The sequence below is a fragment of the Pteronotus mesoamericanus genome, unplaced genomic scaffold, assembly GCF_021234165.1.
Source record: "Pteronotus mesoamericanus isolate MK-2021 breed Mesoamerican mustached bat unplaced genomic scaffold, CSHL_Meso_final contig_246, whole genome shotgun sequence".
NCBI classification, from domain to species: domain Eukaryota; kingdom Metazoa; phylum Chordata; class Mammalia; order Chiroptera; family Mormoopidae; genus Pteronotus; species Pteronotus mesoamericanus.
The window spans coordinates 2176262-2188745 of NW_026555104.1; the positions used below are offsets into that span (position 1 = coordinate 2176262).

At 35.1% G+C, this 12484-nt stretch overlaps 1 protein-coding gene across 1 annotated transcript in view; it reads left to right on the forward strand.

The window, feature by feature from the left end:
- Positions 1 to 12484, forward strand: part of CEP112 (centrosomal protein 112) — a 311127-nt gene that overhangs the window by 72398 nt on the left and 226245 nt on the right. Inside the window, exons 13-16 of the mRNA XM_054573071.1 lie at positions 3738 to 3892; positions 4219 to 4348; positions 5179 to 5271; positions 6421 to 6480. Coding sequence (XP_054429046.1) covers positions 3738 to 3892; positions 4219 to 4348; positions 5179 to 5271; positions 6421 to 6480 — 438 coding nt within the window. The remainder of the gene's footprint in view (positions 1 to 3737; positions 3893 to 4218; positions 4349 to 5178; positions 5272 to 6420; positions 6481 to 12484) is intronic.

Consider the following 12484-nt stretch of genomic DNA (forward strand, 5'->3'; position numbering starts at 1 on the left):
ATTATAGTGCTGATATGGCCATAAAAAAACAAAATGGGGTAAAGGTTAGAGTTATTCCATACAGTTTGAAATGCAAGAGGCAGAGGTGAGCATATAATACCCCAGTCGCATTGCCACTACCAGAGAGACAGACAGACAGAGGTCGAGACTTTATTTTTAGAGCATTCAAGTTTTTGATTTTAAAACTGATTTCTTAAAGATTTTTTTGTCACATTTTAAAACTGATGATTTTTTAATCTAATTTAAGCTAATTATGGTATATATTTAAGACATCATTGAGTAATGAGCCATCTCTATTTTAATAGGGTATTTAGGGAACATTTTGTGGTAATAGGTTATTTCTATAGCTGTAGTCCTTTATAATACATTTGGTATTGATTTTAATCTGTCACATGTAAATGATTTTTTAAGAAATGAAAATTTTCTTCATTTGCTTTTTGTTTTTTCTGCCTTTCCTCTAATTTCCTTACGATAGATAAGGTAGGGCAAAAACAGGTTTACAGTTGATAAACTCTGTTTTGTGTACTCACAAATATAAACCTACTTTTGCCTCTGACTGTGTTTGCATAATTTCTATGCTGAATCATTTTTTAAAACTGGTGCTCATCTTTCAATACATATATTTTTTTCCTTGGCCAGTTATTTAAAGACGGTTTCTAGCCAATGTTCCATAGTTGCATGGATTTCTTACTATGCAGTCGTGTATGTGAATAAATTATTTTAGCATTTTATTACTCTGTAGCAACTGTTAGGCTTCTCATAATGTGATTTTTTTTCCCTGATAGATTTCAGCCATAGATTGTTTCCTGCAAATATGGTTTGTATGATTTTTAAAAACATTTATCCCAGTCTTTCCTGATTCTTTTTCACGCTCGATTGGGTTCAGAGATACTATAGTCACAATATATTATTAGAACCAAGCAAGAAATTATTTGCATGCAACTTAGTTTGGATAACTTTGTTCTGATGCTGTTGTCTAAGATCTCCAGCCCTGGGCCATCCTGTCTCAGAGTGTCCCTCCATTTCAGTTTGACCATATCATTTAACTTTGCACGCCTTCCTCATATACTTTGAGCCAGGATAACAAATTCCTCATAAGTTTTATAATTTCAATATCTGGGCCATCGGCATATCTATTTTTAATTTTCACTTTTCTCTCCCTTTTGATTCTGTTTCTCGGTATACCTGGTATTTTCTGATTGAATGTCAGACATTGTGTATAAACGCACTAGATGTTGTTATCTTCCTCCAGAGAGACTCTGCTAACTTCTGAGAGGCAGCTAGTGTGGAGACAGCTCACCTTGATTCATTCCAGGGACTGAGCTGACCCTAGGCCGGGTGCAGGGTTTGGTCTTCCTCTGATTCACTCCCACGAGTGGCCCTCAGCACATGGCCCCGCTGAAAGCCTGTGGTGTTGCAAAGGGGCCTTCCTCCTCTATACCATAAGCTTTACTCCTAGGTACAGTGGTAACCGCTGGGAACCCTGGTCTGCTTCTCAGAGTATTTTCCCTTGGTTTCTTAGTCTCCTGTCCTGTGAATATTAAGAATTTGGCAAATCCCTTGAGGAGAAAAGGGCTTGTGTGAAGCTTACTTCTTTATGCATCTCTTCCCTCAGCCATCCTGGTCCTCAAGTCCTAGCTGCCTGGCCACCCTCTGCTCTAATTTTCTTGCCCTATCCTCCTCCATCTAGATTGGGAAAATGCCAAAAAGGTTAAAATGCGGCTTACAGAAAGGTGACTTATCTCTGAGGTTGCTTTTTCTGGCTCCCTTAAGTCCTACCTGTCTTGAAAGTTTGCCAGTATCTTCAAGTTGATTTCTTTTGTATCTTTTTGGTTTTTCTGTTCTCTCTAGGAGTGTGGTATATTGCAAGGTACTCCTCCTAGTGAGAAATAGAGGAGTTTCTCTTCTAGAGTTTATAAAGATGGAGTTCCATTTCTCTTTTTAGTTTCTAAGAGAAGAAGAAATCATCTTTAGTTCACCACTTAAAGCTGGAAGGCAAAGGATGTAGTCTTTTTCTTTGTTTCTTGTAGTCAGTTAATATTTAGGAAACATGGAGAGTTTAGAATATGTATTGGAAAATTGAAACTATCTTTTGAAAGGAGCCCCTAAAGCAGAAGGATCATTAGTACAGAAGCAGAGTGAATAGGAAATATGGACAGGAAACCTGAGCATCAGACATGTGTCAGGCTTTGAGCTGGGATTGTACGTATTTTAAAAAGTTAATCTATATATAATTTTTGTTAGATATAATTATTTCTGGTATTTGGAAGCTATTGCACCAACATTTAAATTGAAGAAAGGATGATATGAGGTTGGGGTCGTACGATTATGCAATGCTTAACTTTATTTTAAATGTTTATCTTATGAAAATATACTAATTGGAACATCATACTAAACTCCTCTAATTACTCACACTTACTGAAAGTGTAATTGTTAAAATAAAAATTAGGTGATAATTTTGTAATGTATGTAAATATCAAATCGATATGATGTATACCTGAAATAAATAGGATAGTGTATATCAATTATACTTCAATAAAAAAAATCAGTTGTCCTTTTAGCTAATGCTTGCTTACCCTAATTTTAGATGGAGTACATTGTCATAAATACCTTTATTTAATTCTGTAAAGGTGAAAAATTCAAAATAACAAATATCAAATAATAAGGTAATGACTTAATTATGTGATAATTTTGAAGACTGGAAAAATGAAGTGCTTTTGATAAAATGGTAAGTAAAAAAATAAAACAAATGGACATTTTGTTCACTGCCCTGACTGGTGTGGCTCAGTGGGTTGGGCACCATCCTGCAACCTGAAAGGTTGCCAGTTTGATTCCCAGTCAGGCACAGGCCTGCACTATGGACCAAGTCCCGGGTTGGCATTCGATCGAGCTGTCTCTCACACATTGACGTTTCTCTCCCTCTCTCTCCCCCTCTCCATTCCTCTCTCTCTAAAAATAAGTAAATATTTTAAAAAATGAAAATTTTGTTCACTAACACTGCAACTAATAAAATATTCCTATACACTTATGTGATAATACATGTATCATATGTGTCATAACCCCTGTATTAAAATATTTGGGTTATGAATTTCCTTTTTAAGATATTAGTATATTGCTTTATAATTTTAAAAAAGTTTCTAAGATGTCAAATGAAGAGCCAAAACACTGCTAAGTACTCACCTAACAATATAAATTTCTTAAGTGGCATAAAGAAAATGTAACCTTCCTGAGGATAGGGACATCACTAAATATTCATTAAATAAAGGAATCAATGAGTGAATGGCTAAAAGCATATAAACATGATGATTTTTTTTCAATATTTTATTTATTTTTAGAGAGAGAGGGGAATGAATGAGAAAGAGAAGGAGGTAAACATTGATGTGTGAGAGATACATGGATCAATTGCCTCTTGCACACCCCCAACTGGGAACTTGGCCTGCAACCCAGGCATGTGCTCTGACTGGGAATCAAACTGGCAACCTTTTGGTTTGCAGGCCAGCACTCAATCCACTGAGCAAGACAAGCCAGGGCGACAATCTTTCTTTTATGTTAGAAAGCATTTTTTAAAGACTTGGTTAATTTAGAGGTTGGTTTAATATTTATTAATATGGCTTGTGATACATTTGTTTTCTATATTCTTATCTCTAATAGAGTATATATTTTCTTCAAGCTACTTAATGATACTGCAGTGTACAAAGTCAGTCAGAGGCTTTTTTAACAATGACCTATTCTTTTAGAACCAGGTGGTCAAAGAACTGGAGTCCCGTGTCCAGCAGCTGACTGGAGAAGCAGAGAACAGTAATTTACAGAAGCAGAAATTAATTCAAGAAAAAATGGAACTTGAGAGATGTTACCAGATAACATGTAGTGAGTTACAAGAAGTAAAGGCAAGGTATTGTCTGAAGTCAGATTATCTCTCAGGTGTGGCTGTAAAGCCCTGATAGTAACCCTGTAAAGTGTCTGCCAATTCAATCACACCTTGTACATTAATCTTGGGCAGTTTCCAACCTAAATACTGCTATTTGTTTTTGTTTTTTTTCTTTTAAGTACCATTTACCTTAAGAAGCGTACTGCTTTTTAAAGAAGTTGGTAAAAATGTAGAAAATTATTTGATATATTGGAAGGTGGTGCATTTGGATTTGGCTGACTAAAGAATTCCATTCTAGGAATTGATTTTAAATATATTGGGAGTGTATTTTATTTTTTTATTGCTTTTAGGCGCAATGCACTGCATAAAGAGAAAGATCATCTTATAAATGATTATGAACAAAACATGAAACTATTGCAAACCAAATACGATGCTGATATAAACCTCCTGAAAAAGGAACATGCACTTTCAGCTTCTAAGGTATTATATATATGCTGGTGTATATGCATATAAAGTAATTTCCTTTACATATATATACCTATTTACTCAGAGTATAGCCATAGGTAGCCATGTAGAAGCTATTTGGCCTTGGAAATTAGTTTCTCCTTGGTTTTGTTCTTGAAATAAGTGAAATGATTTTTATTGGCATTTAAAATACTTAAAATATTGAGTGTCTAATCCATAGCATGACAAAAGTATTTAATAAACTGAATTCTGCATAAGAAGTTAACCTTTGTACCAAAGTTTTTAAAAAAGGAAACTTAAAGATTGAGAAGAAGTGCTCAGTTATGCTAATTGTACATTTTTAAAGGTTTCTATATACATTATTTTTATTATTATTATTATTTTGAAATCTTGGTTATGCTTTAGTGTTTCTGTCATCATATGTACATATGTGAGTCCACAGACACCCCACTGGTCCTCATACACTTTGTCTGATAATTGATATTTTCTGCAAAGAGAATTCATAGCTGTAAGTCTAAGGTAGTCAATTGTGTGGTATTTCAAGAATTAAGTGTTCCAGAGGATTTGGTTTTAAAGTTAAAATTTGACAAGTTTTCTGTAAAACAATTATTTCTGCATTACTATTATATTTACATAATTGTAGGTACTAAACAGAATTTAATATGTATTTTTACTTTAAAAGATGAATTATTTTTAATAAACATTTTTAATTCAGATAAACAGATCAGTTTAATATTCAGTGAATCTTCAGAGGAGAAGAGATACATTTATCCAACCAGAAATTGTAAAATGGTACAAAAATCAATATTTTGGTTTTTTATTATTATTCTTAAAAATCCTTCTAGGCATCTGGTATGATTAAAGAATTAGAACAGAACATCTGTCAATTAAAACAGCAGTTACAGGAATCAGAACTTCAAAGAAAGCAACAACTAAAGGTGAGTCTTGTATTTTTTTCACAGGATAATAATGGCTAAAACTCACCTTTCCTTTTTTTGATTTATATGTACAAATAAGAGTCAAAAACCTCCTTTAAAATGTAAGTAGCCATTTCTGATTCTTTTATTGCATTGTATCATTTTTTCATTTCATTTATTTATTTATTTAACAAAAGTAGATGCTAATAGCATATGGAAAATAATGATTTTAATTTAAATAATCATTCTTTTGAAGTTAATTTTAAAAATAAATTTTATTTAGATATATTATTTCATTGGTATTTATTTATTTTCAACATATAATTGACATACAATATCATATTAGTTCTAGGTGTACATCATAGTGACTTGACATTTATATATATTAGGAAGTGATCCCTACGATAAGTCTAGTTACCATCTGTCACCATACACTATTATTGACTATATTCCCTATGCTGTACATGACGTCCCCATTACTTAATTATTTCATAACTGGACGTTTGTTGTACCTCTTAATCCCCTTCCCTTCATCTTTTTCGCCCACTGCCCAATCCTGTACCCTTTTGGTAACCACTGGTTTGTTTCCTGTATCTATGAGTCTGTTTCTGTTTTGTTTCATTCATTTGTTTTGTTATTTGGATTCTGAATGTAATTGAAATCATGGTATTTGTCTTCTCTGACTTATTTCACTTAGCATAATACCCGCCAGGTTCTAAGAATAATTTTTTCCCTTTGAATTATTATCTGCCAATTTTCATAATTTCTCTCTCTCTTTCATTCTTTCACATCTTTTAGATCTTTCCTTTTCGCTTATTGTCAAAAAATACCAGGGACTGGTATATGGTATAAATTCCAATTTATTATTCCGTATCAACTCAGTTGGTCATTTTAAGTAATCCTCTAATCCTAAGGGTCTGAACGCTTCTCTTTCCCTGTAAAGTATGTACTTTAAGAGGAATATCTTCAGATAACTAAGGTTTTATGACCTCTAACATAAAGCTAATCATGCTTCTATTTGTACTTTAGAAAATTGGACAGGTAGGTACTCTTAATAATATGCAAAACTCAATGTTTGTCATTGAGTAGATTTATTTCATTAGAATACTAATTTTATTAACTCTAGTAGCAATTTTAAGTATAATAAAAATAAGTATTTGTCATTTACAGGATCAAGAAAATAAGTTCCAAATGGAGAAGAGTCATTTAAAACGCACATATGATAAAAAGGTAATATATTTTGTGGAAAGCTGCATTTGAAATAGCAAATGAAGCAATTAAGAATGAGGGTTGATTTTTTTAATAAAGACATGCATTCTAGCCCTTAAAGAATAATTTTTAAGTTTATTTCAGCTTGCTAGCCATTAATCAAATCATGCTTTTTCTTCTTTTTTATGTTTATAAACAGCTTCAGTTCTAGTATTAGTTATATCAATATTAAAACACCACTTGTATGTTATATTTAATGAACAAAGAACATATATGTTGACCTCTCATAATAATACTATAAAGTTATATTTTCTTTCTATTATTTTAAAAATATACAATTGATCAGAGTTATTTTGTATTCTGTTATATCATATGCATGCTAACAACTCTAAATATTTAACCAAAGAATATAAAACAGTGAAAGATTTGTCTACTAAAAAATTGATTAATAATTGTTTCTTGTCATTTAGAATAATGAATGTTTCTACTGAAATAAGCTGGTATTCCTGTTATCAGTGATAACTGGTAGTTCACTGACATACTATTAACACCAATAAAGTGCAGAATTTTATAGTTTGTGACTTTTAAACTTCAGTTTTGAATTTCTTGTTTGCTGTATAACATAGAAAGTCAAAGGGTAGTTGAATGGTGAAGGTTTTTGTTGGGGCTTTTGTAATTATTTACTATTCTTACATTTACCAAATTAATCCATTTGTAAAATACACACATAATAGACAATGCAAAAAGGATTAATCCTTCAACTAATTAAAAATACATACAAATTAAACTTAAACAGCTTTTATAGCATAAAATTCTTAAAAAGCTGTAATGTCACATCTATCCATGTAGTCACTCAGCAGATTCATTATATGCTTTCACTGGGCAAATATCATACTAGGTCCTGGGTTTGGGCAGAGGGGTAGAGGATGAATTAGACACAGATTCTGTTCTCCAGGAACTTAATGTCCAGGAAGAAGAATGTTTCTGTCATTTGAAAAAGTGGGCATTTCGATGGACATGTATTGATCTGAATATGTGCTCTTCAAAATTATAATGAATTTTCTTATTGCTGAAGAGTTTCTTTTTACCACAGTTTGAATACAGCTCCATGCAAGATCTTAAATATACTTATGTCTATAAAATGGTGTCTGAACAGGAGAGGAAAATGCTACTTTCACTGAAATATAGAATTTTTACAGTTTCTACTATTGAGCTCTGCAGCTTCATAAATATTTTAGTTAAACAAAAGAAGATCATATATTATGATAAGCCTCACTCCCCACTGTATAAGGCTGCCACATCCTCTGGGTGTACTTTTTAGTCCATTGTTCATTCTTTGGGCAAATATCTGGCTTCCCGTCCATTAAGGAACACCTTCCAGGCCTCCTGTTCCTGGCCTTAAACTCTGAGGTCGGCCTTCTTCCTGAGAGATACAGTATCTGTGTACCTGTGAGACAGAGAGAGGGCTGGGAGCCAGGAGAATGGCACACAGTAATTTTAAAAGAATGTATTCCTATCCCAAATTTCTCTAAGTCCTACTGAGGACTCTTAGACATAGAGATAGAGCTGGGAAGAGTCTTTCTCCTACCACTACCTTTGCACGCGATTTCTCTTACCCACTAGGTGACCAAAGGCTACTGGACCAGCCCCTCTGCCTGATGGACACAAACCAGAAGTGGAACGTTAGTGCCCAAGTCATCCTTATCCAGGAACCTTGCAGCCACTCCTGTGCCATTTCACTGCAGGGAGCAGGCCTCACTCCCTTTGTTAGGCCTCATGACTGCAGCCTTCCCCTCTCCGTGAGGTGTCGATCGGCCTAGCTTTTTAATAATGGAACTAGCTAAAGTGTGTTAATTGTTTTCAGTGTAAATAAGGACATGTTTAAAATAATAGCAATCTTTACAAGAAAAATAAGCTTATTTGTTCATATTGCATATGCTCCCACATTACTTACATTGGAAGAGAAAATGTTGCTCAGCGTGTCACTTTTTGTTCTACAATTAATTCCGTAATCTCCCCCTTTTAAATTGACATCTGTTCTTCTTTCTTTATTAAACCTGCTGCGATCTGAGTCCTTGAAGATTTGATGTCTTGTACCCCCCTCAGGGAATATCCCTTCTGACCGCTCAGAGAGCCGACATAAACCTTCCGCAGTCCTGGACTGTGTAACTGGATAGTGAGGTGGGATGTGTAGGGCTTTTGTTTGTGAGACAGCATTCCAGGTGTGACAGGTGTGCACAGTCAATAACTTTGGGTATAAAACTGAGTTCTGAATGTCTGCTCAGGAGGAGGAAATGCCATTTGAATGACACGATTTCCTTGTGCCAGTAAGAAAGCAGCGTGAGTGAGTCTCACTTGTCTTTGAGGTAAGAGAAACAGCCTCAGATGCTGTCCCTAATTTAAGCACACACACATTATCTAATGGTCTTTATTGATCTCTAGTGGCTATTGCCTGCTCTTAAGATCTTTGAACATCAAACAAATAATAGGTAGTAAAACTAAATGTCATTGTTTGATGAAGTGTCCTAATCTGCTGAATCAGGAAATGGTTAGGCTAAATGATTTTACTAGCAAGGAAACACCTGCCTCCTACAAATAACCCATTGCTTGTTGTCCACACAGGCACTAGAGAGTAAAAAATGGTAGTGTTTACCTACAGAAGTTCATGAGACAGATGTTAAGCATGTAGATTCAAGAATGCGCTAGATCGAATATCTACTTAGAATAATTTTGATGTAACTCTGTAAAAAGTGAGATATAAAGTCTGATGGAGTTCAGAACCACTAAAAATAGTTATGCCAATTTTTAGCATTCATGTATAATTCCTTTAATTAGGTTAAAATCATTTTAAATTTCCACAGCCTTACGTATGATGCAGAATTGGGCAAAAGTAGGCTTACAGCTATAAGGACGCAAGACATAGTTTATCCCTGTATTATTATTTATTACTTATTGTATTATGTTCCCTATGAAAAACTGTAAACCTGCTTTTGCCTACCGCTATATTTTGTGAAGTGTTTTCCAACTACTACTGGTGTGATTTTCTTTGAGTGCCTGAGTGGAGTCTTTAAAAATGAATTTGTGCAGCGAAATGATTTATAGAAGTCCTGCAGCCCTCTGCCATATTTTTCACGTGGGGAAGTGGGGGTTGGAGCAGTTACAAGGCACAGTGGAGTTGTCCAGCTAGTTGATGAGTGCTGAGCAGCCATTCAGTGCTCTTCGCTACCCCAGAATGCCTGCCGTAGTCTATTTCCTCATATGTAGCAGGATCCATTTCTTCTTTACATAAGTACACGTTTCTTGCTTATTTAACATTTTAGGATGAAAGGGAGTAAGATATACGTTTAATAAATGTTCAATAAATGTGTGTATGGCTACTTAAGTCTTAAATTATTTAAAAGTTAAATTACAATAATCCCATGTTTGAAAATATACACTGTATCTTTGACTTTCTATTTTTTTCATTATTTAAATTATTAAAATTCATTTTTGGTATTAACAATATATAGTGGGGAAAGGGTTGCAAGCAACTTAATTCAAGCTTTATTCCCCACTGCCATTAGTACATTAAAAAGGAAAGCACAATGATCAGAAACATAGGTAAAAACTAGAAATATCCAAAAAGGCCCTAAGTATGCAATACAAATGTCTTTAATTAAGAACAAACAAACAAACAAACAAACAAACCCAGAAGAGCATTTATTGACTGTTCTAGTGTAAGCCAAGTATATTGATTGTGCTGAGTGCCGGACATAAAAAAGTAAATGAGAAACAGCTTCTAGCTTTAAGGAACCCCCAGCTCAAAAATCTGTGCTTTGACACATGCATGTTTAACTCAGAGGGAAGTCTCTCATTCTCCCATTCAGACAGTTCCATTCCTGCGATAGAAATAGTTCTAACAGTTTCAGAAGCATAAATTAGATCACGGTGCTTGAGTTAGCACACTGACCAAGCATCAGGAAGTGGCCGCTGAAACCTGGACAGAGGTTAAGAATGAATTGTGAATGATAAAAAGCACTCGCAAGGACTCAAATTTCTTAGCAATCCAGGGGCCATTTTCTAAAAGGGCAAACAGGCCATCTAAGGGAATTACTGTGTTGTGGCATACTGTGATTTTGGGTGTTCGTAGCAACCTTAAGTTTTCAAAAAAAAGTGTGTAGAATATTTAATCTGAGAAGGTAAGGAAAATAATTTTTAAGTTTTTGGTCACTTACTGTGCTCCCAGTGTTGCTCTAAGAGCTCTACACGGAATAACTCACTGTTGTCCCCATTTCCCGGATGAGGCCCCGGAGGTGCAGTGTGTTAAGTAACTTGTGAGGAGTGGGGACAAACACGTGTACTCACTAACTGCAGAGCTCGCACTCATAATCATCGTGTAATTTTAGATAAATTTTTCTCAAAAATAGTTAATTTTTTTGAAGTTTTTACTTAAAGGAGTAAATCTCAATGATGCTTTTATGCAGAGTTCTGAGTCCCAGAAGAACTTGAGCTGCAAATACAGGGGAAACCCCTGACAGCAAAGCACATTGGAGGCACAGTCCCAACATGTAAACCACGATGACTCAGCAGCAACTCTGGTAGCGGCTCCTCGTCAGTTTTCCATATATGAAGCGCATTGTTTCAGAGGACTGGGGAAGTAGGCTCTGGGGTGTGGATGAAAACTCCTCCTCCATAGAAATCCCCAAACCCTCCTGGGGATTTCCTGAACACTGGATTTCAGCCGCAGCTCTGAGGAGGAGACCACACTGGGAAGCATATAGTAGGAATAAGGTTATGTCCCTTGTACTTTTTGACAAGCACCAAATCTTAACAGATAATACTCTTCAAGAAAGACAAGGTTTAATTTTCAAAATAAATAAAGATTTAGCACCAGGAAGACAAACAATCCAATTAAAAAATGGCCAAAGTTCCAGAATAGATGCTTCTCCAAGGAGGACATACATATGGCCCATACATACATGAAGAAATGCTCAACATCACTAATCAGAGAGATAAAAATTAAAACCACAGTGAGCTATCACCTCACACCTGCCACAATGGCTATCATGAATAAATCAACAAACAAGGATGTGGAGAATGGGAACCCTACTGCACTGTTGGTGGGAATGCAGACTGGAGCAACCACTCTGGAAAACAGTCTGGAGTATCCTCATGAAATTAAAAATGGAACTGCCTTTTGACCCAGTGATTCCACTTCTGGGAATAAATCCCAAGAACCATGCAACACCAATTCAAAAGAATAAATGCACCCTTATGTTCATAGCAGTGTTATTAACAATAGCCAAGATTGGAAATAGCCTGAGTGCCCATCAGTAGATGAGTGGATTAAAAAACTTTAGTATATTTATACAATGGAACGCTTGCAGCATTAAAAAATAAGAAATTCTCACCTTTTACCTCAGCATGAATAGAACTGGAGAGTATTAGGCTAAGTGAAATAAGCCAGGCAATGAAAGGCAAATACTGTATGATCTCACTCATAATGGAATCTAAGGAACAAAATAAACTAATGAGCAAAATCAGAAGCACAGCAACAAGGAACAGACTGACACCTGTAAGAGGGGAGGGGATGAGGGGACTGGTTGAAAGAAGGTGAAGGGATTAGACAAAGAACCTATATGCATGACCTGTGGACATGGACAACTGTGTTGGGGATTGCCTGAGGGAGTCGGCGGGGGCTGGGTGAAGGGAAGCAAGAAGGGAAAATTGGAACAACTGTAATAGCATAAACAATAAAAAAATTAAAAAATAAATAAATTTAAAGAACAAACCTTGAAAGACTGTGTAGGAGAAAAAAGTCAAAATGTGGCCTGTGGAAAAATATCGTAGAGCCAAGGATTGAGAGCATTATACTGAAGACTTAGAGAAAGGAATTTCTTCTAAAAATGTATCATTCCAAAAGAAAATGTCAAGAAATTTATCAGTAGAACACCAGAAAATATGATGTCTATGGCAGAAGAATAGATTTTATAAGGAAAGAAAAGAATGAAGTGAAGATGGAGATAATTGTCATAGGAAGGGCTGT